Source organism: Pongo pygmaeus, chromosome 4, assembly GCF_028885625.2.
Source record: "Pongo pygmaeus isolate AG05252 chromosome 4, NHGRI_mPonPyg2-v2.0_pri, whole genome shotgun sequence".
NCBI classification, from domain to species: domain Eukaryota; kingdom Metazoa; phylum Chordata; class Mammalia; order Primates; family Hominidae; genus Pongo; species Pongo pygmaeus.
The window spans coordinates 100809808-100835261 of NC_072377.2; the positions used below are offsets into that span (position 1 = coordinate 100809808).

Here is a 25454-nt window from a genome sequence, read left to right on the forward strand (position 1 = left end):
ATCACACATGTTCCATAAAATTTAAGCTTCCTTTAAAAACATACCATACTACCCTTTTCTTTATCTCTTTTTTCAACTCTTTTGTTTTTTTTAAAGGGAGCTTGTATTTTGAATATGCTCAAGGATTTTCTGGGTGAGGAGAAATTCCAGAAAGGAATAATTCAGTACTTAAAGAAGTTCAGCTATAGAAATGCTAAGAATGATGACTTGTGGAGCAGTCTGTCAAATGTAAGTCATATGTTGGGTAATGATAGACTGTTATGTAATCTAGAAAGTAACAGAATAATTGTGAATGTTTATAAATACCTATATATTGTCAGTCAACCATATTTATTCTGCTTGCTATGTTGTCATGGTCTATAGAAGGCAGCACTTCCCTTTTTCCTCTAACACCACACTAGGATGTCACGCTGGGGTGGCCCCAGGGGCTCACTATTTGACCTGACTTTCTTTGGTTTCTCTTCTATGGCTAATCCTACACTTTTATGCTCCCTTGATCTAAAATCTTTAAAATGTTGTAATTTCTGCCATATAACAACTAATCTCTGGCAAATTTTAAGGTTGTCAACTGTATTCCCCAGTGTGTATATATTTGTTGACCAAAACTAATCTTCCTCTTATAAGAAGAAATCTTGCTCAATCTCTAGATCATTGTGCCTATATTTCTAGTGCCTTTACTAGCTGAAATGCCCTTTCTTCTTTCCAACAATTCAAATGCCGCCCAACTTTCAAGATCCAGCTAAGATTTCACCTCCTCCTTACAGACTGTTCCAGCCCTCATTCGTTTGCCTGTCTGCTAAATTCTTAGAAGTGCACTTATAATCTGTTCCACATAATAGTACCCTCTTTTATTGTTTTTATTAGTTCAATAATGATAATGTGCTTGAGAACAAAAATTGTGTCTATTCTTTTTTTTAAATGTGATAGCACCTAGCATATGTTGATCCTATAATAGTGATTAATAAGCAGTTAATGATTGATTAAAGAACTTATGGTCTCTTTGTCTTTGGGATTCATGTAGATAATAGGAAAGGCAAAGCAGAAAAATTCAGTTAATTCAGATGATTCTAATAATTATTAAAATATTTTAAAATTTCCAACTGCAAAGAAAATAATGTTTTATAGAACCATTAGACCCAGAGAACTCATACCTGTAATTAGAAGAACCCTAAGTCATTGTAGACAGAAGAGATCCTTTCTTTTTTACAAGCACTTGTGTCCCAGGGACAGTAATTATATTGTTTAATATTTATGCAGCAGTTTACAGTTTAAAAAGCACTTTCATGGCCGGGTACAATGGCTCACGCCTATAATCCCAAAACTTTGGGACACCAAGGTGGGTAGATCACTTCAGGTCAGGAGTTTGAGACCAGCCTGGCCAATTTGTGGAACCCCGTCTCTACTAGAAATACAAACATTAGCTTGGCATGGTGGTGCTTGCCTGTAATCCCAGCTATTCGTGAGGCTAAGGCAGGAGAATCGCTTGAACCCAGGAGCTGGAGGTTGCAGTGAGCCGAGATTGCACCACTGCACTCCAGCCTGGGTGACAGAGCGAGACTCTGTCTCAATAATAATAATAGTAACAATAATAATAAATAAAAAATCAAAGTTAAAGAATAAAAAGCACTTTCATGTTATCTCATTTGATATTTTTGTGCCCTTATAAAGCATACTTATGGTCCAATTGATGTGTGATTTTGTGGTTAAAGAAACAAAATCCAACAATCAAAAATTATTTCACAGCTCCAATTTTTTACTTGCATTTCTTGAAAATCCTGAGACATATTGAAATACATAGTTTTTACTTACAAAAATACTTACAGGCCTGGTGCGGTGGCTCATGCCTGTAATCCCAGCACTTTGGGAGACCTAGGCAGGCAGATCATGGGGTCAGGAGATCGAGACCATACTGGCCAACATGGTGAAAACCCATCTCTACTAAAATACAAAAAAAAAAAAAAAAAAAATTAGCCAGGCATGGTGGCGCACCTGTAATCCCAGCTACTCGGTAGGCTGAGGCAGGAGAATCGCTTGAACCCAGGAGGCGGAGTTGCAATGAGCTGAGATCACACCACTGGACTCCAGCCTGGCGACAGAGTGAGACTCTGTCTCAAAACAAAACAAAACAAAACAAACAAACAAAATACATATAAAGATGCTCTTTACTATCCATTTCCATCACCCACCGTCAGTGGTCCAGACACTCTTTTTCCATGCTTCCGCTCAAGCTTCTCAACACCAAGTATTGTGTTGCTTCTCTCTCTCATCGCTCTCCATTTCCCTCTCCCTTGCTATGTGTGTGTGCATGTATGTATATTTGTAGACATCAGTTTAGCTCCCCTCCAACGTGGAAGAATCTATCATTTGGTGTGCATACTGGCAGTAGAGGGTGGGAGTTAAAAAGAAAATTTGGCCAGCAATTACCAGATCATTTTAGGCCAGCAGTGTAGATTCCTGTGTTATTTTTTGTCACATCATGCTTATAATCATCTCAAAAGATAAAGTAATCATCATTACTCCATGTTTATAGGTGAGAAAACTGATACTAAGGGACAGATTTGCCCAAAGTCACCAAGTCAGTGAGAAAATCAGTACTTAAAATTTGTTTTCTAAGTCCAATAGTTATTCAATTATATCACAGCTAGTTCCTAGTTATAGGAAAAGTCCCCCATCAATCTTCCCCTAAAGGTCTTAGATTTTGACCACCTCCCTTCTGACACCAAAGGGCCCTGTAGTATTAAAATAATAAATTACTGAAAATATCTTGCCCACCATTGTGTCACATAAAGTCAATTCTAATACATGTCAATAGCAACTTGAGAATGAGAAGAATTATTTGCTGTTATTTTTCATAAGATCATTTAAAGGCATTTGAGAGCCTTAGCACATACTTCATTTTTTCTCATTTGCAGTTGCCCTTAACTACTGGTTATTCAAGAGTTGATTGCCAAGTTGGTACTTTTCTTAATTCTTATTTTATTCCCAGTTAGTTTGAAATATTTTACACTCATCACATGCTGTTGTGATAGCCACTGTAGGAATACCTCGGTAAACAAAGGTGTTTCCCCTACTGTCAAAGAACTTGCAATATGTCAGGGGAGAGTTAACAGTACTAGACAGAGTTGCCTACATGCTAAATAGGGGCACACATAACATGCATAACGAAATAATAAAATAGGACCTTTCTTAAGGGAAAGAGAAGAATCGGATAGAAAATTCAACAAATTGATTCTTCCTTAGAACGGTTATTGACTTTATTGAACTTTTTAAGGAAAATTTACACATGCGTATACATAACACGAAGAAATAACTTTTGTGGACTTCTATCCCAGGTCACTGCAAACATGCCTCTTTTTCCATTTTTATGTTCATTATCATGTCTGGATGAATTATTTCATATAGCTCTTTTAATAAATGCCTGCATCCATGGCTAATGTGCACGTTCAGCCAACTAATGATGCCTACATTGCAGTGCTCTTTTGTTCTTGTTTTGTAGAGTTGTTTAGAAAGTGATTTTACATCTGGTGGAGTTTGTCATTCAGATCCCAAGATGACAAGTAACATGGTAAGGATAAAGAGAGTCACAGAGTAGAAGAGATCTGTGGAATAGCCTGACCTGGAGTGAGTATGACATACAGAGTAGCCCACCTGTCCCTTTTAAAAGCTGGAGAGAAAGAGAGCCCCCACGATTTTCTCTAAAACAAAACTGAAGGGGAAATGCTTGGGGTATTTAGGGGGACAATGCTGTTGCTACTATATTTTTGTTGTTATAGTTCGGCTTTCCCACAACCCCACTGCTAGCTAAAAATATCTCAGTGCAAAATGTATTTGAGTGGTTACTACTGCATTGGCATCCCTTAAGCTCTGAAAAATGCCAAAATAAGTATGCTGTTAGGTTTGGAAATACAGTATATGTTTTTCTTCTTCCTTACCTCTGGGAAGTTATAGAATCACTACAGGAAAGAGAAAAGAAAGTCATCACAGGGGAAAAAAGGAAAACTTTTTATTTAAACAAAGAGTCATGTTAATCCCCTGAATATATATATAAAAATATATATAAATTTATATTTATTTATTTATTTTAGACAAAGTCTCGCTCTGTCGCCCAGGCTGGAGTGTAGTGGCACAATCTCAGCTCACTGCAACCTCCACCTCTCTGGTTCAACCAATTTCTCTGCCTCAGCCTCCCAAGTAGCTGGGATTACAGGCACACACCACCATGTCCGGCTAATTTTTTTGTATTTTTAGTAGAGATGGGGTTTCACCATGTAGGCCAGACTGACCTCAGGCAATTCGCCCACCTCGGCCTCCCAAAGTGCTGGGATTACAGGCGTGATTCACTGCGCCTGGCCCTAACTTGTGTTTTCTAAAGGAAGGTTCAGCATTATCCAGTGATCAGAAACCCATACTAGCAGTGCAGCAGCCAGAGGTTTTGTTCTCCATTCACTACACCTCTATTGATATAAAATTGTTCTGTTGAAATATTTAAAGCTTCCCTAAAGACAGATATTTCCCTCGTAAACCACCCCTCCTGGATTCTACTGTTATTTGAGGGTTTTGTTTGTTTGTTTTATTTTGTTTGTTTTTGAAAGGGGTCAGGAAAGAGACTCCAGTCTCAACCCCCTTTTCGCTGGCTTTTCCTGCCATGTATTCATCCTACTAAATCCTGTATATATCCCTCAATTCAAGTAATTTGCAGAGAGCAGCCCTGGGATAGCCATCCCTAATCCAGTTGCCTGGATTGCCCTTCCCTGAGATACCAGCCCGAGTCTTCTGTTCCCCAAGCCTTGTTTCTGGCATCCAAGGAGATGGAAGTTTCTGTCCCTGTGTCTTTGGATTGTCTCTTCTCTCTTGAGTTATCATAGTCACCTGTCATTTCAGCTCACCTTTCTGGGGGAGAATGCAGAGGTCAAAGAGATGATGACTACATGGACTCTCCAGAAAGGAATCCCCCTGCTGGTGGTTAAACAAGACGGGTGTTCACTCCGACTGCAACAGGAGCGCTTCCTCCAGGGGGTTTTCCAGGAGGACCCTGAATGGAGGGCCCTGCAGGAGAGGTGGCTGCTTTTCTTCTTTAAGTCTAGCTTACCTCATCTCAGTTTCCTCGTTATTTCCTTAGCTTTCTCTCAGCTCCTCTGGCAACTTTGTAGGATGCTAGTTCCATATAGGAATCAAAGGCCTAAAGTAGACTTGATAAGATTTAAAGAGCTTCATATAACGCAGACTTCTTTGTTCAGCAGCACCATTCTTAGTGATTCCATCAGCCTTGAGAACTTCAGTTATAATGCCAGTGGTGGTTAGTTAAACTTATGTTATAATGCACTGACTTCTGGGCCCTAATAAGTTTTGTGACTGGCCTATACCTAGGAAGTATGACAACAATGCTTCTTATCATCAGAGAAAAGATATCCTCTATGTGATAAATTAGATGCTAAGATCTCCTGTTGCCTTTCATTTTTCAGTAATAAACTATAAATATAATGTCTTAAAACATATGATGTTCTTAGTAATAATAAAAGCAAATCCAATTAAACACACTGTCATCTTGCTCACCAGCCCATCCTGAAAAAAACCTAGTAAAGACTATGAAATCAAGTAACACACTGTACACATTGCTCTGAACTATTGCTACTAACCATGGGTTCTTGGGCTGGCTGTCAGTGCGATAGAAATTGACAAGAGGCCAAAAGAGTTTTCCCAGAGAAGGCTTCATTTGAGCTTATGCCCAGACATAAGAGAGGCAGCGAGAGAGAGAGAGAGAATTCCTTGACTGACATTTCAAAAAGAGCTGGTAGAGTCTTTTCATTAGGCAAAGGAATAGGTATCACGAGTAGGGTATGCAGGTTGGACTGGGCAAAGCACATGAGGGATAAGGTAGGCAGATAAGCATTACCTGGTTGCTACAATTATCTTGAATAATGGGCTACCTGGTAGTCTGACCAGAAGCGCCAAGGCTGTAAATCAGTTGTTCAGCATTCCTTCCCTAAGTAGGACACTCCACAACCTTGGTTATCTCCTAAGACCAGCTCCTGGAATTAAAAGGAATGGTTCAAACATTAAATTAAGAGGGATGATTCAAACATTATGGCATCAGTGAGGTAGTGGTGTAGGTTTTGTGATCATTGGGGATATAGGAAAGAATGCTGTAGTGGGGGTGAGTTGAAGCCAAGCCCCCTTCCTACTCTGTCTCACCATTAGCTCTGTTAATAAGATGAATGACGTTAATTTAAAATGAAATAATCCAAGTGAACCTTTTCTGGTTCTTATGATGATAATTTTGTTTTTTAAGAACTTAGTTGTCAATGCTAGAATTTTTCTGGAAATCAGAAACAATTAGAGATCTTTGGCAGATAAAATTACTGGGGCTTTTTTGGGGGTTGTTTAATCAGTTACACATTTCCAATCCAGTGGAACCAACTCTTATGCCACTTCTTATGTATGCATCCTTCTATTTTTTCTGTGTGTTGTTCTGAAGTCTGAACTTCAGAGAGCTTACACAAGTTGCAGCTTGGTAAACAAGGCTGAATAATTTAATGTCCGCTTCATTATTGAGAAAGCAGGACTCACAATTTTGTAACTTATCAAAATGTCATGAGAGAGTTCAAAACTCATGGATGACCCAGAATAACAAAGATCTACTACAATAATCTGTATTTTTCCTCCTTCTGGGGCAGTATTTAGACAATTCTTTTAAAATGATGGCCTGCTAATTCATGGCTATCCAAACTCATGAAGTGCTACTCTCCCTCTCTCTAGCCCCAGATGTGTTTATTTGGAAAAATCCCTTCTCTTCTGGAGCCAAGATGCACTGACAGATCCCAATCAATTAAGTCTTAGAAATTCATCTATGTGGAGTTTTTCTTTAATTTTTTTTTTTTTTTTTTTTTTTTTTTGAGACAAAGTCTCACTCTGTTGCCCAAGCTGGAGTGTGGCGCAATCTTGGCTCACTACAACCTCGGTCTCCTGGGTTAAAGCAGTTCTCCTGCCTCAGCTTCCCAAGTAGCCAGGATTACAGAGGGACGCACGCACCACCATGCTTGGCTAATTTTTTTTGTATTTATTTTTTTGGTAGAGATGGGGTTTCACCATGTTGGTCAGGCTGGTCTTGAACTCCTGACCTCAAGTGATCCTCCTGCCTCAGCCTCCCAAAGTTCTGGGATTACAGGCGTGAGCCACCGCACCTGGCCTTTTTTACCTTTTTGTGTAAAGATCTCAGTTACTCTTCTGTCTGTTTTACACCTGTTGGTGTTATCAAGCACATGATTTTACATGTGCAAGATTACTATAGCTAACATGGCTTGATTTAATAGAGGAAATGAATTCTAGAGGCTGCTAGAAAGTTAATCAGAAAAAGATAGCCAATTTCTCCTCTTTACTATAGCAGGGCCATTGAAAAGTAACTGAGACCTTTTCGTCTAATCCTTTCTGCTTTTCTGCTGTCTGCACTTAGCTCTCCTACAGATCCTGGGTTGTACTATTGTTGACTATTTATTTGCAGTCATTCAGCAGTTGGGAGGTTGGATGTGAGTAGTACTGTTGAACAAAAGGATAAGTAGAAATTCATACTGGAGTAAGTTCTTTACCTCTTAAGGGCTTTCCCTACAGCTTTGGTTTAGTTATTTGAATCAGCATCAGGCTGGCAGTTTTTGAAAATGTGAAAGGAATATTGGATTTTCTTTCCCATACAAACAGCAGAATTTGTTATGGTATGAGATTAGGACAGCAAATGACACAAGTATTTGTGGCAGAGTTCAACTGGGTAGATATGGCTGCTCCTTTATAATTATCATGGAATAATTTTTTGCATACTTAAGGATATGCTAGTCTTAGCCTATAAAATTTATAGGACCACTTGTGGGTGGTATGAAGGATGATGGGTACTTAGGTGCCTTTTACAGTCTGTCCGAGTCTGACAATGTGAAAAATCACAGCAGCATTCTTTTGGTCTGTAACTATCTTTACTCTCTGTCATAGGTACCTGTGGCATATCCCATTGACCTACTCCACGAGTTCCTCTAATGTGATCCACAGACACATTCTAAAATCAAAGACAGGTAATGAACTAATTAGCCAAACAGGTATTTCAATGTGGAAATTAAACATGTGTTGAGCTATTTGAAGGAACGATACAATAAGTAAATCTAATAATAAAAGATTTATATTTGAGGGAAGTTGTAATTTATCCATATGCTACTAAAATAACTCTTTTAGTAAGAAAATCTGGATTTTTCATTCAGTGGGAAGTTCTCTTGTGCTTTTATCACTTAGAGACAGATTATTTACATCAAGAAATAACAGAAATCTATCTTATGTCTTATAATACCCACTAATCTATTTTTACAGGTTATGGATAAGGCAAAAACTGTTCAGTGGAAAAAAGCAAATACTTTAAAATTGATTGCTTCTGGATTCAAGTCCTCACTCTCTCACTTATTAGATGTGTGACCTTAAGAAAATTTACAAAGTCATCCTGAGCTTCAATTTTTTCATCTTATGTTGAATAAAGACTAAACCTCACAGAGCTGTTGAGAGAATATTATAATGTAATTTTACCCTCTAGTATAATATATGCCATATTAAAAATACATAGTATAGTTTTAATTTTCTTCTAAACACTTTAATAAAGTTTGAGAGGTTTTCCATCACAAAGTCATGCTTAACCTGGAGTCCTTCTTTACTAAAATGAACAAATGGATCACCTATTTACACATACATATTTCAATGACTGGTGACTAAACCTTGAGACAAGGACATCATCAAATTAAGCCAAATTCCCGTCATGCTAGTCATCTGGCTCACTGGGCCCTTGCATCTCTTAGACCTGCATAGACAATTTTTTAGAACAAATTCAGCAGTCTTATTCCTATGAATTAACTTATTTATTAATTTAATAAGACCATCTTTCCAAAAGAAATCATCCAGTGAACTATGAAAATGAATATCATTATGACTCTCCCCAAACTTCATCTTCCCATTGATTTATAAGTAATTTGATTAAAACTAACAGTTGTGGAGATGTTCTTAATAAGTATGTTGATAATAAAATGCCTATGCCAATTTTATCCTCTTAGATACTCTGGATTTACCTGAAAAGACCAGTTGGGTGAAATTTAATGTGGACTCAAATGGTTACTACATCGTTCACTATGAGGGTCATGGATGGGACCAACTCATTACACAGCTGAATCAGAACCACACACTTCTCAGACCTAAGGACAGAGTAGGTCTGATTCATGATGTGTTTCAGCTAGTTGGGTAAGGCAACATTTCCTCTGACTTCATGGGAAATAACTGATTCGTAAACAGATATGCTAGACTTCAATATCGAATGTTCAGCGTTGGTCATTGATTTGATATGGATTTGAATGGAATTCAAACAGTGACCACTAGGCCAAAGGCTACCCACTAATAACGTATTTTGACCCACACAGTGTTTATAATTGTAATCCAATATTTTAAAATGTGGAGAACTTTACCTAAAAATCCTGACCTCTGGAATCTTTTAAAAATGATATTTGGCAACTGTGGGTCTTCATCCTGTGGGCCACAGGATAGCTATAAAGGAGAGTGCAGTGGGCCAAACTCGCTTTAGGCGAGGCCTACTTTCTCCCAAGCACCAAAGTCCCAAATGGCCTGTTTCATTCACTTAGTGTGGACTCTCTAAGTATTTTAGCTTTTGACCCCACATTTAAAATGTATTTATGATATTAGCTGCTACACCAAATACGGGTGTAATCTCTTAAGGACTTAAGTACAAATGTAGTCTTAACCTTTTTAATTTTAAATGGGTTGTTATGAAATCTATTCATTACTTACACTGGAGAAATTAGTATGAAGTTTGTAGGGAAATGAAGTAATAATTGGCTGTTTGCATTTATTCCTCTCTAGACTTTCCTGGAAGGACAAAGTGTTTTCTTTCCTTTTCTATGTATCATGAACAGAATAATGTGTGGAATGAATCAGGTCACAAGATCACCAATGGCTGGAGGGAATTGAGGACCAGGAATTATGTTGTGCATTGCAAGCTTTCCCTATTCTGAGAATTACTGTGATGCACTCACTTTACTCAATGTGACATATAATTTTCTTTCAGAAGCTTGTTTAGGTCAAATTGAGTGCAAGTGACCAGCAGGACATCTCTGAGACAAAGTTTCTCGGTACACTAAAATCCTCTAGTTAGAAAGAAAAGAGGAAGTGAGGCTTAATCCTTAGTCCCATGGGTCTCAGGAACATCTTGGAGGCATAGCTCATTGGAGGCCAAAATTAGGAAAAACACCATCCTACATATGAGTGAATGCATGAAAGGTGAGCTAAGAAGCAGGCTATTGCTAGTTGAAGGAGGTTTGCCTGCTCAAAGGAGAAGCTCTGAGTAGACTGAAGAGAAGATAGACTAACAATGCAAGACTTGGAAAAAATGGAGAATATTGACAATTCAGCAAATTAATCTTTTAGGTAGTTATGAAATCTTTTTTGCTGTTTCTAGCCTATCCACTTAGATTGTCTAAATTTAGCAGGAGGAAATTTGCAGTTATTGATGCACTGGTGGAAAACCAATCATCTTTTCTTCACTAAATAGACAGATTAATGAAGTTAAGAATACAAATTTTATATGAAAACAGAAGATTTCAAGTATTACCTCTTCACTTACTAATTTTTTGAGCTTGGACAGGTTTTTTTTTTTAACCTTTTTAAGCCTAAATTTTCTAGTCTTTAAAACTTTATTACTAATAATATCTGACATACAAGGTTTGGAGGATTGCATAGGTAATGAAGATAAAGCAGTAAGTGCAGTACTTACTCAATAAATGTCAGCTGTTAACATTATTAATATTATCTAATACAAATCATTTGAAATGTCATGAGATGAATAGGAAGAGGAGATGACAACATAGAAAAGTACATTTCAAATAATGTGAAGTTGGGAAAAAGGCAGAATGTAAGTCTGTGTATTATTATGCTTGTTTGCAACTACATATGAAAAAAATAAGTGCGAAGGGGAAACAAAAACCTGAAGGAATTATTTCAAAATGCTATTGGTGAGTGTGTAGGGTATTGAAATTATGAGCCTTCTCTAATTTCTGGTTGTTTTGTAATTATGAGTCTAATATCCAGTTGTTCTGAAATTTGTTTATATTTACTTATATTACATTTATAACAAAAGTAATTGTATAAGAAGACAATTTAAAGCTCTCATAATAGATAAAAATAAATAATTTTTACTTGCTGTTCTTTCTCAATACTATAAACCACTTTCCTCCCTGCTTTATGAAACTTCAATTTAAGAATTAAAGGAGGCCCGGCACAGTGGCTCATGCCTGTAACCCTACCATTTTGGGAGGTTGAAGCAGGCAGATCACTTGAAGCCAGGAGTTTGAGACCAGCCTGGGCAACATAGTGAAACCCTGTCTCTACTAAAAATAAAAAAATTAGCCCAGCATGGTGGTGTATGCCTGTAATCCCAGCTACTTGGGTGGCGGAGGCACATGAATCGCTTGAATCTGGAAGATCATGCCACTGAACTCCAGCCTGGGTGACCAAATGATACTCTGTCTCAAAAAACAAACAAACAAAAAAGAATTAAAGGAACCAATAGTGATCATATTTAGTTTGGAGACAGAATTTTTTTTCTTTTTAATTTTTTTTTTTTTTTTGTAGAGACAGGGTCTCCCTATATTGTCCAGGCTGATATTGAATTCCTGGCCTCAAGCACTTCTCCTGCTCAGCCTCGCAAATTGCTCAATTTACAGGCATGAGCCACTACACCCAGTGTAAATCAGTCTTTACAAGAGGTGATACTATTTAGTTCTTTAGTGGACAAGACATTGTTATCCAAGGGCTGTCTCCAGAGCCATTCTCTTAACCACGACACAACACTGTCTCTTTTCTTCCTCCTCCTCCTCCTCCTCTTCCTCCTCCTCCTCCTCTTCCTCTTCCCCTTCTTCTTCTTCCTCTTCTTCTCTTCGAGGGCTTTGCTCTGTTACTCAGGTTGCAGTGCAGTGGTGCAATCATGGCTCACTGCAGCCTCAACCTCCTGGGCTCAAGTGATCCTCCCATCTCAGCCTCCTGAGTAGCTGGGAATACAGGCACACACCACCATGCCCAACCAATTTTTAAATTTTTTGGCAGAGATGGCATCTGCCTATGTTGCCCAGGCTGGTCTCAAACTTCTGGGCTTAAGCAATCCTCCTGCTTCGGCTTCCCCAGTTGCTGGGATTACAGGTGTGAGCCACTGCACCCAGCACTGAGAGAGAATTTGATGCAAGAATTGATATTTATTTTATTTAGGTTTTCATACATTTTAAATGTAATGTAAAGACATGGGTCTTGGATAAGTTGAGTGGAATTGAAATGACAACTTCAATTTGCCTATAGAAAAAGCTATATTTGTTTCTTTTAGTCCCACACCTTAAAAAGAAACCCCCAGATTGGGCGCAGTGGCTCACGCCTGTAATCTCAGTACTTCGTGAGGCCAAGGCGGGCAGATCACCTGAGGTCAGGAATTCAAGACAAGCCTGGCCAACATGTTGAAACCCCGTCTCTACTAAAATTATAAAAATTAGCTGGGCATGGTGGTGGGTGCCTTCCCAGCTACTTGGGAGGCTGAGGCAGGAGAATCACTTGAACCCGGGAGGCAGAGGTTGCAGTGAGCCGAGATTGTGCCATTGCACGCCAGCCTGGGCAACAGGAGTGAAACTCCATCTCAAAAACAAAACAAAACAAAACGAAAGAAAAAACCCAAATTGGTGCTTCAAGAATATGATGTTATTTCTCAAAGGTACAATCTAGCTGAAATCATATACAAGTAAGTAGGTATGGACTTTTACTGTTAAGCTAAGGTTTATGTTTATATATGTTTTATTCTTTAAGCTAAACAAACATTCAGATAACATTCTATGCATTTTTTGAAGCATAGGGTGAGTAATGAGGACTTAGATTTTTTAATTAAACAATTTAGTAACTATATAAAAAGAAAAGGAGTCCCTTATGAATAAATATTAAAATTAAAAGAAATAGGCAACTATAAAAGTAAATATTTTTAATAATGGCATTGATTTTAGTAAGAAATCAATTAGGCTGGGCTGGAAAGAAAAACTGGCTTAATATAAAGTAGTTTTAATATGTCAAATATTCTTCTTAAAATTGTGGCCCTGGAATATCATTTCCGCCTATTGCTGATGCTAAAGTATCAACTGTGCCAGGTATTGTGCTGCTCACACAGGTGGGAAGGAGTAGCAACGTTTTGTGGATTTTTTTTTTTTTAATACGGCAGACTAGCCCGGCCAGGTGGCTCATGCCTGTAATCCCAGCATTTTGGGAGGCCGAGGCAGGTGGATCACCTGAGGTCAGGAGTTCAAGACCAGCCTGGCCAACATGGTGAAACCCCGTCTCTACTAATAATACAAAAAATTAGTCGGGCATGGTGGCACATGGCTATAATCCCAGCTACTCGGGAGGCTGAGGCAGGAGAATTGCTTGAACCCGGGAGGCAGAAGTTGCAGTGAGCTGAGATTATGCCATTGTACTCCAGCCTGGGTGACAAGAGCAAAACGCTGTCTCAAAAAAAAAAAAAAAAAAAAAAATATGGCAGACCACAGAATCATGGAGTATATGGTCCAGCCTTCCGTCTTCAGGTGAAATTTTTGAAAAAAATTTCCGTAAGTCTATTTTAAAGCAGCAAGTCATCATGATTGAGAAGATTAAAGGGACAACAAAAGTTGGTTCTTTTTCATTTCCTTCCGGTCTCTGTTCCCTCTTTTTAGACAGGAATTTAAAACATGTATAAGCCCAGAAGAGGTAGAGCATTATGTTAATGATAAGCTCAGGAGAGACATCCTTTGTTCTGGAATCAGTTTCCACATCACACGATTGTGTTAGTCTGGGAGTTGGGTGTTCACAAGAATGGCTTATAGACCCTGTGTGCACATATAGCCTCCCAGAAACACACGTGAGAAGCACTTTCCAATAGTGAGGTTATAATAGTTTGTTTCCTCTACAAAAGATGCCCCAGCATTTTGGTACTTAGAATAATAAACCTGTTGTTTATTCTTCTCACTAAGAGAAAACGTAGAGAAGGCATGTAACTTTAGAATCTAAAAAGATGAAAATACTCGTTTTGTCCTATTCACAATGATTACCACATTCTCTGGTAGGTAAGGACAAACATCAAAGAAAAACAAGACATGGCACCTGTCCTCAAAGTTCCCAATGTACTTGGAGAAATAAGTCAAACCCACACATGAAGCAATTAGAGAATGAAATCATGTGTAAAAAGTTTGATATTATTTGGTACTAAATGTTAATATTGGCGAATATTTGTTTCATTTATTAACCCTTTGCTATATGGTAGACATTATTCTAAATGCTTTTTAAAATATTAGCTCATTAATCCTCACAACAAGCCTATGAGGAAGATAGTATTATTATCCCCATTGTATAAAGAAGGCAATAGGTCCAGAGAAGCTCGGTAATTTGTCCAAGATTATCCAGCTAGTCAGTGGCAGAGCTAAGATTTAAACTGAATGGTGCAGCTATAATGACCTACTTATGTTATTGTTCTCTATTTCATATTTGTTTTAATATTAAAAATAAATATTAAAAATATTAAAAACTATAAGATATGCACAAACCACTGACATTTGTTTTATACCTCAGTGCAGGGAGACTGACCCTAGACAAAGCTCTTGACATGACTCACTACCTTCAACATGAAACAAGCAGCCCCGCACTTCTCGAAGGTCTGAGTTACTTGGAATTGTTTTACCACATGATGGACAGAAGGAATATTTCAGATATCTCTGAAAACCTCAAGGTTTGTGTTGCTTTTAGAAAATGTATTGAGTAAATACACAGTGTCTGGAGTATCAGTGAGGCTCAGTTTGTTTTGTGTGAAGTCCTTGAGGTTAAATCTGGAGCAGCTCGGGGGACTGACTGATAGCATGTAATGGTCAAAGACCCTTGTTCTTTACCATTGCCAATCCTAAGAGCTAGATACCAGGATCACGTGCAAAACATCTCTACTAAAGGTGATTTTATTTTATATCCATTGATATTCCCCTTTCAGATAGGAAATTAAACCATGTTTAAATGCAAAAACTGTTTCCTAAGTATGGTGGGTAGGAGCCAGAGAAAGATAAGAGAAATACAAAGATACACTGTTTGGGGAAAGATTGGGAAAGACGCAGAAAGTTTAGAGTTGAGCCCTTTAGATGGGCAAGAAGTGTGTTAAGGACTAAATTTAGCCTCTCTGTTAACCATCTCATATTTTCTGCAGCGTTACCTTCTTCAGTATTTTAAGCCAGTGATTGACAAGCAAAGCTGGAGTGACGAGGGCTCAGTCTGGGACAGGATGCTCCGCTCGGCTCTCTTGAAGCTGGCCTGTGACCTGAACCATGCTCCTTGCATCCAGAAAGCTACTGAACTCTTCTCTCAGTGGATGGAATCCAGTGGAAAATTAAAGTAGATCTAGACTTCTGTCCTACTCTTTGTTCTTTTCTCTTTGATGTAAAAGTCTTTGATCAAGCAAGACATTAGATCTAAAACCTTTTAGTGAGGATAGAAAAAAAAACATGCTGGGCATTACAAACCCTGTTTCATGCTCTCACATTGTAAGTGCTATGTATGGAGACTAGTACAATCTCTACCATGAAATGTAATGGTGTCCATTATTCCTGTGCTGGCTGGGTGCAGTGGCCCACGCCTATAATCCCAGCACTTTGGGAGGCCAAGGAGGGTGAATCACTGAAGTCAGGAGTTCAAGACCAGCCTGACCAGCATAGTGAAGCCCTGTCTGTACTAAAAATGCAAAAATTAGCCAAGTGTGGTGGTGCATGCTTGTAATCCCAGCTACTTGGGAGGCTGAGGTGGGAGAATTGCTTGAACCTGGGAAGCAGTGTTGCCGTGAGCCGAGATCACTTCACTGCACTGCAGTCTGGGCAACAGAGAAAGGCCTTGTCTCAAAAGCAAACAAACAAACAAACAAAAATTTTCCTGTGCCAAATTGTTATAAGATGGTATCATAACTTCTCTCGCTATAACTAAATCTCAGTGAGCTTTTTGAAATCCTTTCTTGAATTCTTCTTTTTAAAAAAGTAATTCAAGTTTTCTTCTTTTTGGACTTTTTTTCCATGTTGGGATTCAAGCCTGAAATCAGTTTTAGAAAAAAAAAACTTAAAAAAAAAACTTTTAAATCTATTATTCTCTTCTTTTTGTTTCTGTTTGAATGAGTTGTATGAGTGAAGCTAAAATGTAAACATACTGCTGCCGTATACAAAATAGAATACTATTATTTCATCTTTATGCTAGTTACAAGAAGGATAATCTTAACCTGCAGTAACCCACCTACAGTAGCTATAAGTGTTCAATATGTTGAATATACCTATGAAAATATTCTAGGTAAATTTATTTATGCTCGTAATAAAAAATACATAATTAAATATTGTTTTTTTCTAAACTCCAAGACTGCTAGTATGAATTTTAATGAAGAATTTCTTTACATAGATTAATTGATTACTTCATTCATTTGTGGATTTGAAATGTAACTAGTTGCACATTTCCTTTATGCCAGCCAGGTATTGCTGTAGGAGCTAAGGACAAAGTGGTGAACAAAACAACCATGTGGCCTACCTTCAAGAAGCTTACAATGTGTTTGTTACCAATTGTTATAAATCTGTTCAGCAAAATACACTAAAGTGAAAACAATATGTATTATAATTTAATTATTTGATCTTTATTATATTATTCAAATGTCACTTGGGGTATTTAAGTACATAGTATAGAGGAATTAGCCAAAGCATTAGAATCATAGGTTTAAATCCCATCTGCAAAATGGCAAATTATGTCCTCTTGTGCAAGTTACTTAACTTTTCTGAGATTTATTTCCGCTTTAAAAAAAAATCAGGATAATAACTATCTCAGAGGGTAGCTTTTGACAGTTAAATAAGATGTATGGAGACTAGTACAATCTCTACCATATGGTCACTTCGTGACAAATGCAAATTTCTGGCTCCCTCCTCAATGCTCTGTGTTGTGTTTTTTCTGAGACATCAATAACAGTTCTTATTGATCCGTTGACATTTGGGATTAAAAAGTCATATGCCCATTTAGAATAAAAACTGGTTAATGTCCTCAAGATAATAAAAATCAAAATAGTGGTGTCTTTTGTAGAAGGACAGAAAATCATGTCACTGCATCTTATCAGTTTTAAAAAATTATAAAATAACTAGACACTAATGAATTGTACTAAATTAAGACTCTCTAGACCTAGAGAGTCAGATGACTCCCAGACAGGCCTCAGAAAATGCTCTCAACTAGGCCAAGTGCAGTGGCTCATGCCTAAGGCCAAGGGGTAAGAAGATCACTTGAGCCCAGGAATTTGAGACCAGCCTTGTCAACATAGTGAGAGCCCGTCTCTACAAAAAAAATTTAAAAATTAGCCAGGCATGGTGCTATGTGCCTATAATCGCTGCTGCTCAGGAGGCTGAGGCAAGAGGATTGTGCAGGAGGCTGAGGCTACAGTGAGCCATGATCACGCCACTGCACTCCAACCTGAACAACAGAGTAAGACCCTGTCTCAAAAAAAAAAAGAAAAGAAAAGAAAAAAATGGCCGGGCGCGGTGGCTCACGCCTGTAATCCCAGCACTTTGGGAGGCTGAGGCAGGCGGATCACGAGGTCAGGAGATCGAGACCATCCTGGCTAATACGGTGAAACCCCGTCTCTACTAAAAATACAAAAAAATTAGCCAGGCGAGGTGGCAGGCGCTGGTAGTCCCAGCTACTTGGGAGGCTGAGGCAGGAGAATGGTGTGAACCCCAGGGGGCAGAGCCTGCAGGGAGCCGAGATCGTGCCACTGCACTCCAGCCTGGGCGACAGCAAGACTCCGCCTCAAAAAAAAAAAAAAAAAGAAAAGAAAAAAATGCTCTCAACTTGGTGATAAAAAAGCATCAAGTAATCATCTTTTTAAAAAAATCTTATAGCACCAATAGTGGCTACTAAATGATAGAATTTATATAAACCAGTAGTTTTGTATTTCAGAAAGCTTTTATATTTGTTGATTACATCAACTTTCTATTTTCACCTCAGAGTAGGTTAAAATTTTATGCTTATTTTCTTGCTAACATTTTATCATCAGTAGGAGATAAAACACAAATAATTTGCTGAGTAAAAGCACATAAAATATTTTTATAAGAGTTTGGCAGAGAAAAAGATTTAATACATTGAGTACTGAAAGCAATTCAGAGATTATTCTGTTATGGGACTTAAAATTGTCATAAGAAAAAAGTTTTTCTTTCATAAAACTTTTTCTTCATTTTTATACTTGATATTACAGTATACCAACAGATGTTTTAAAGATTGTGTATTCTGTGGGTGCTCAGACAGCAGCAGGATGGAATTACCTTTTAGAGCAATATGAACTGTCAATGTCAAGTGCTGAACAAAACAAAATTCTGTATGCTTTGTCAACGAGCAAGCATCAGGAAAAGTTACTGAAGTAAGTTCAATAATTTAACTAAATTGTTATAAGTAAACTGACACAAATTCAGTGAAGTCACTAAAACTTCAGCCACCAGTTTTAAAGGCATAAGATAATTGAATCAGAATGTGTATGGGTTTAACTTTACTTTCAGAAAAGAATATATTGACAAAATGCAAATAGTGAAAACAGGTATTCCCTAGTTATTAATCATATTATTGATACTAGACAATGGTTATGTCTTATCTTCAGAACCTTGAAGGAAAATTATTGTTGTAAAAATACATTCTTGCATATAAGATGTGTAAATGATGCTAATCAAAGTTCTTTGAAATAATGAGTAAATGTTTTTGCTAGGAACAAAATAAAAATTATTTCTAAAAGAGTAAACGTTTAATTGAAACATTAAAAAATTGGTAATTATACTTTTATCATGCCTCTTTCTGTTCTATTCTTTTAATATATTGGTAGCGTGAGTTAATGTCCATGTACATAATACCTACTATTTAGACACAAATTATTTTTCTTTCTTCAGGTTAATTGAACTAGGGATGGAAGGAAAGGTTATCAAGACACAGAACTTGGCAGCTCTCCTTCATGTGATTGCCAGACGTCCAAAGGGGCAGCAATTAGCATGGGATTTTGTAAGAGAAAATTGGACCCATCTTCTGAAAAAGTTGGTATTCATTTTCATCCAGTGTGTGTTCTTCCATGCAGATGTCTCGGTTGCCTCAAACCAAGTGTAATCAAATGTTTCTCAAAGCATATAAATAATACCATTTGTATCCAAATAGTTCAGTGGATTCAACTTTGAAACTCCCTAGCCCAAATTATCCTATCCAGGAGTAAGGGACAGACATGAGAATAAGGGAATGGGAAACAGCCTTCTCTCATTCAGTCCAGGCAAGAAACCGCTGGCATCAAGTCCGAGTTGAATTAAATGCAGTCATCAGCCCCCTCCCACCATCCCTTCTTGACTCTCTCCTCAGCCCAGAAGAATCCCAAGATGCCTTGTATAGTGCATCACACATATGTGGCCTCATTTGTTAATGCAGTTTTGTACTGGGGGAAAATCTCAGGAATTTTGGTAAGAGCTACTCCTCACCCCTAGAGCCCCTGTGGAGGTGGCACAGTGGAGACCTTGGTTCAGGTGAAAGAAACCCAGTCAGGAGTGTTTGGGGAGCCCTCCCTCCAAATTGTTTTGGTTCTGAGTCTTTTCTGGGGTTTCAACTTTGGGGAGAACTGGAGCTCATTTCAATAAGTTCCTGGGTCTAAAATATCCCTCAAAAATAACCAATAAGGATTAGATTTTCTTGGAATGGAATGTATAAGAGAGCATTGCTTTCTCTCTCTCTCTCTCTCTCACACACACACACACACACACACACACATCACAAAACCCTATAAAGCATTCAGCCATTCCCCATCCAAATCTAAAATGTCATTTATGACTTATATGAAAATATCTTGAATCAGAGAGGTATGATTTGCTTTGTTTGTGTTAGGGTCAGTTAGCATCCCTGGTATCATTAATTCCCAGTTCCTTCTCTTTCATTTCATAGCCATGGAAGGTTTAGAGTCCTCACACAGCTTTGCATAAGCAAAAAGCACATTTCCACTCCTCTCCCAAATGCTCAAGGAGTTGACGTCCACATGAGACCAAATAGAAGCTGCTTTAATATGTATGTGTGTGTATGTTTCCTTTAAAACTCTACTTGAGCCATTGATTTGTCTGTTTTCATGATTGTCATTTTCCTCCTGAAATGATCAGCCTTTATCTACAATGCTGTGGATTTCATTTTAAACAGGAAATGATGCCCCTGCCCAACCATGTGCAGAGCCTAGACTTGGAACCATACTTTTTTCTGAGCTGTAACTGTGCTCTGCTTTATCAGCATGAATCACTTTGACCTGTAGTACAAGTCTTCCATATATAAAACGTTGGGTTGAAGGATGCATTCTGTGGCCGTGAATGAGAGTTCAACCAAGTAACATTGCCCCACTAAACACAATGTTTAAACACAGTGGTATCCAAAATGGGATGAGGAAGTGTGCAAGAAGTGCAATACATTAGAGTGTCTATTATTTCTTATCAAATTTTAAATTTTATATATTTTTTTCTTTTGCTTCTTTTTTTTTAAATTTATTATTATTATACTTTAGGTTTTAAGGTACATGTGCACAGTCTGCAGGTTAGTTACATATGTATACATGTGCCATGCTGGTGCACTGCACCCACTAACTCGTCATCTAGCATTAGGTATATCTCCCAATGCTATCCCTCCCCCCTCCCCCAACCCCACAACAGTCCCCAGAGTGTGATGTTCCCCTTCCTGTGTCCATGTGTTCTCATTGTTCAATTCCAACCTATGAGTGAGAATATGCGGTGTTTGGTTTTTTGTACTTGCGATAGTTTACTGAGAATGATGATTTCTAATTTCATCCATGTCCCTACAAAGGACATGAACTCATCATTTTTTATGGCTGCATAGTATTCCATGGTGTATATATGCCACATTTTCTTAATCCAGTCTATCATTGTTGGACATTTGGGTTGGTTCCAAGTCTTTGCTATTGTGAATAATGCCGCAATGAACATACGTGTGCATGTGTCTTTACAGCAGCATGATTTATAGTCCTTTGGGTATATACTTAGTAATGGGATGGCTGGGTCAAATGGAATTTCTAGTTCTAGATCCCTGAGGAATCACCACACTGACTTCCACAAGGGTTGAACTAGTTTACAGTCCCACCAACAGTGTAAAAGTGTTCCTATTTCTCCACATCCTCTCCAGCACCTGTTGTTTCCTGACTTTTTAATGATTGCCATTCTAACTGGTGTGAGATGGTATCTCATTGTGGTTTTGGTTTGCATTTCTCTGATGGCCAGTGATGGTGAGCATTTTTTCATGTGTTTTTTGGCTGCATAAATGTCTTCTTTTGAGAAGTGTCTGTTCATGTCCTTTGCCCACTTTTTGATGTGGTTGTTCGTTTTTTCTTGTAAATTTGTTGGAGTTCATTGTAGATTCTGGATATTAGCCCTTTGTCAGATAAGTAGGCTGCGAAAATTTTCTCCCATTTTGTAGGTTGCCTGTTCACTCTGATGGTAGTTTCTTTTGCTGTGCAGAAGCTCTTTAGTTTAATTAGATCCCAATTGTCAATTTTGGCTTTTGTTGCCATTGCTTTTGGTGTTTTAGACATGAAGTCCTTGCCCATGCCTATGTCCTGAATGGTAATGCCTAGGTTTTCTTCTAGGGTTTTTATGGTTTTAGGTCTAACTTTTAAGTCTTTAATCCATCTTGAATTGATTTTTGTATAAGGTGTAAGGAAGGGATCCAGTTTCAGCTTTCTACATATGGCTAGCCAGTTTTCCCAGCACCATTTATTAAATAGGGAATCCTTTCCCCATTGCTTGTTTTTCTCAGGTTTGTTAAAGATCAGATAGTTGTAGATATGCGACGTTATTTCTGAGGGCTCTGTTCTGTTCCATTGATCTATATCTCTGTTTTGGTACCAGTACCATGCTGTTTTGGTTACTGTAGCCTTGTAGTACAGTTTGAAGTCAGGTAGTGTGATGCCTCCAGCTTTGTTCTTTTGGCTTAGGATTGACTTGGCGATGCGGGCTCTTTTTTGGTTCCATATGAACTTTGAAGTAGTTTTTTCCAATTCTGTGAAGAAAGTCATTGGTAGCTTGATGGGGATGGCATTGAATCTGTAAATTACCTTGGGCAGTATGGCCATTTTCACGATATTGATTCTTCCTACCCATGAGCGTGGAATGTTCTTCCATTTGTTTGTGTCCTCTTTTATTTCCTTGAGCAGTGGTTTGTAGTTCTCTTTGAAGAGGTCCTTCACATCCCTTGTAAGTTGGATTCCTAGGTATTTTATTCTCTTTGAAGCAATTGTGAATGGGAGTTCACTCATGATTTGGCTCTCTGTTTGTCTGTTGTTGGTGTATAAGAATGCTTGTGATTTTTGTACATTGATTTTGTATCCTGAGACTTTGCTGAAGTTGCTTATCAGCTTAAGGAGATTTTGGGCTGAGACGATGGGGTTTTCTAGATATACAATCATGTCGTCTGCAAACAGGGACAATTTGACTTCCTCTTTTCCTAATTGAATACCCTTTATTTCCTTCTCCTGCCTGATTGCCCTGGCCAGAACTTCCAACACTATGTTGAATAGGAGTGGTGAGAGAGGGCATCCCTGTCTTGTGCCAGTTTTCAAAGGGAATGCTTCCAGTTTTTGCCCATTAGTATGATATTGGCTGTGGGTTTGTCATAGATAGCTCTTATTATTTTGAGATACGTCCCATCAATACCTAATTTATTGAGAGTTTTTAGCATGAAGCGTTGTTGAATTTTTTCAAAGGCCTTTTCTGCATCTATTGAGATAATCATGTGGTTTTTGTCTTTCGTTCTGTTTATATGCTGGATTACATTTATTGATTTGCGTATATTGAACCAGTCTTGCATCCCAGGGATGAAGCCCACTTGATCATGGTGGATAAGCTTTTTGATGTGCTGTTGGATTCTGTTTGCCAGTATTTTATTGAGGATTTTTGCATCAATGTTCATCAAGGATATTGGTCTAAAATTCTCTTTTTTTGTTGTGTCTCTGCCAGGCTTTGGTATCAGGATGATGCTGGCCTCATAAAATGAGTTAGGGAGGATTCCCTCTTTTTCTATTGATTGGAATAGTTTCAGAAGGAATGGTCCCAATTCCTCCTTGTACCTCTGGTAGAATTCGGCTGTGAATCCATCTGGTCCTGGACTTTTTTTGGTTGGTAAGCTATTGATTATTGCCACAATTTCAGCTCCTGTTATTGGTCTATTCAGAGATTCAACTTCTTCCTGGTTTAGTCTTGGGAGAGTGTATGTGTTGAGGAATTTATCCATTTCTTCTAGATTTTCTAGTTTATTTGCATAGAGGTGTTTGTAGTATTCTCTGATGGTAGTTTGTATTTCTGTGGGATCGGTGGTGATATCCCCTTTATCATTTTTTATTGCATCTACTTGATTCTTCTCTCTTTTTTTCTTTATTAATCTTGCTAGCAGTCTATCAATTTTGTTGATCCTTTCAAAAAACCAGCTCCTGGATTCATTTATTTTTTGAAGGGTTTTTTGTGTCTCTATTTCCTTCAGTTCTGCTCTGATTTTAGTTATTTCTTGCCTTCTGCTGGCTTTTGAATGTGTTTGCTCTTGCTTTTCTAGTTCTTTTAATTGTGATGTTAGGGTGTCAATTTTGGATCTTTCCTGCTTTCTCTTGTGGGCATTTAGTGCTATAAATTTCCCTCTACACACTGCTTTGAATGCATCCCAGAGATTCTGGTATGTTGTGTCTTGGTTCTCGTTGGTTTCAAAGAACATCTTTATTTCTGCCTTCATTTCGTTATGTACCCAGTAGTCATTCAGGAGCAGGTTGTTCAGTTTCCATGTAGTTGAGCAGTTTTGAGTGATATTCTTAATCCTGAGTTCTAGCTTGATTGCACTGTGATCTGAGAGATAGTTTGTTATAATTTCTGCTCTTTTACATTTACTGAGGAGAGCTTTACTTCCAAGTATGTGGTCAATTTTGGAATAGGTATGGTGTGGTGCTGAAAAAAATGTGTATTTTGTTGATTTGGGGTGGAGAGTTCTGTAGATGTCTATTAGGTCCGCTTGGTGCAGAGCTGAGTTCAATTCCTGGGTATCCTTGTTGACTTTCTGTCTTGTTGATCTGTCTAATGTTGACAGTGGGATGCTAAAGTCTCCCACTATTAATGTGTGGGAGTCTAAGTCTCTTTGTAGGTCACTCAGGACTTGCTTTATGAATCTGGGTGCTCCTGTATTGGGGGCATATATATTTAGGATAGTTAGCTCTTCTTGTTGAATTGATTCCTTTACCATTATGTAATGGCCTTCTTTGTCTCTTTTGATCTTTGTTGGTTTAAAGTCTGTTTTATCAGAGACTAGGATTGCAACCCCTGCCTTTTTTTGTTTTCCATTTGCTTGGTAGATCTTCCTCCATCCTTTTATTTTGAGCCTATGTGTGTCTCTGCACGTGAGATGGGTTTCCTGAATACAGCACACTGATGGGTCTTGACTCTTTAACCAATTTGCCAGTCTGTGTCTTTTAATTGGAGCATTTAGTCCATTTACATTTAAAGTTAATATTGTTATGTGTGAATTTGATCCTGTCATTATGATGTTAGCTGGTTATTTTGCTCGTTAGTTGATGCAGTCTCTTCCTAGTCTTGATGGTCTTTACATTTTGGCATGATTTTGCAGCAGCTGGTACCGGTTGTGCCTTTCTATGTTTAGCGCTTCCTTCAGGAGCTCTTTTAGGGCAGGCCTGGTGGTGACAAAATCTCTCAGCATTTGCTTGTCTGTAAAGTATTTTATTTCTCCTTCACTTATGAAGCTTAGTTTGGCTGGATATGAAATTCTGGGTTGAAAATTCTTTTCTTTAAGAATGTTGAATATTGGCCCCCACTCTCTTCTGGCTTGTAGAGTTTCTGCCGAGAGATCCGCTGTTAGTCTGATGGGCTTCCCTTTGTGGGTAACCCGACCTTTCTCTCTGGCTGCCCTTAACATTTTTTCCTTCATTTCAACTTTGGTGAATCTGACAATTATGTGTCTTGGAGTTGCTCTTCTCGAGGAGTATCTTTGTGGCGTTCTCTGTATTTCCTGAATCTGAATGTTGGCCTGCCTTGCTAGATTGGGGAAGTTCTCCTGGATAATATCTTGCAGAGTGTTTTCCAACTTGATTCCATTCTCCCTGTCACTTTCAGGTACACCAATCAGACGTAGATTTCGTCTTTTCACATAGTCCCATATTTCTTGGAGACTTTGCTCGTTTCTTTTTATTCTTTTTTCTCTAAACTTCCCTTCTCGCTTCATTTCATTCATTTCATCTTCCATCGCTGATACCCTTTCTTCCATTTGGTCACATTGGCTCCTGAGGCTTCTGCATTCTTCACGTAGTTCTTGAGCCTTGGTTTTCA

General features: G+C 38.2%; 1 protein-coding gene across 1 annotated transcript in view; it reads left to right on the plus strand.

The window, feature by feature from the left end:
- Window positions 1–25454, plus strand: part of ERAP2 (endoplasmic reticulum aminopeptidase 2) — a 54289-nt gene that overhangs the window by 22835 nt on the left and 6000 nt on the right. The window contains exons 9-17 of the mRNA XM_054487772.2: window positions 97–228; window positions 3497–3565; window positions 4882–5057; window positions 7975–8054; window positions 9072–9255; window positions 14653–14809; window positions 15272–15456; window positions 18326–18487; window positions 19005–19145. Of these exons, the coding sequence (XP_054343747.1) occupies window positions 97–228; window positions 3497–3565; window positions 4882–5057; window positions 7975–8054; window positions 9072–9255; window positions 14653–14809; window positions 15272–15456; window positions 18326–18487; window positions 19005–19145 (1286 nt within the window). The remainder of the gene's footprint in view (window positions 1–96; window positions 229–3496; window positions 3566–4881; window positions 5058–7974; window positions 8055–9071; window positions 9256–14652; window positions 14810–15271; window positions 15457–18325; window positions 18488–19004; window positions 19146–25454) is intronic.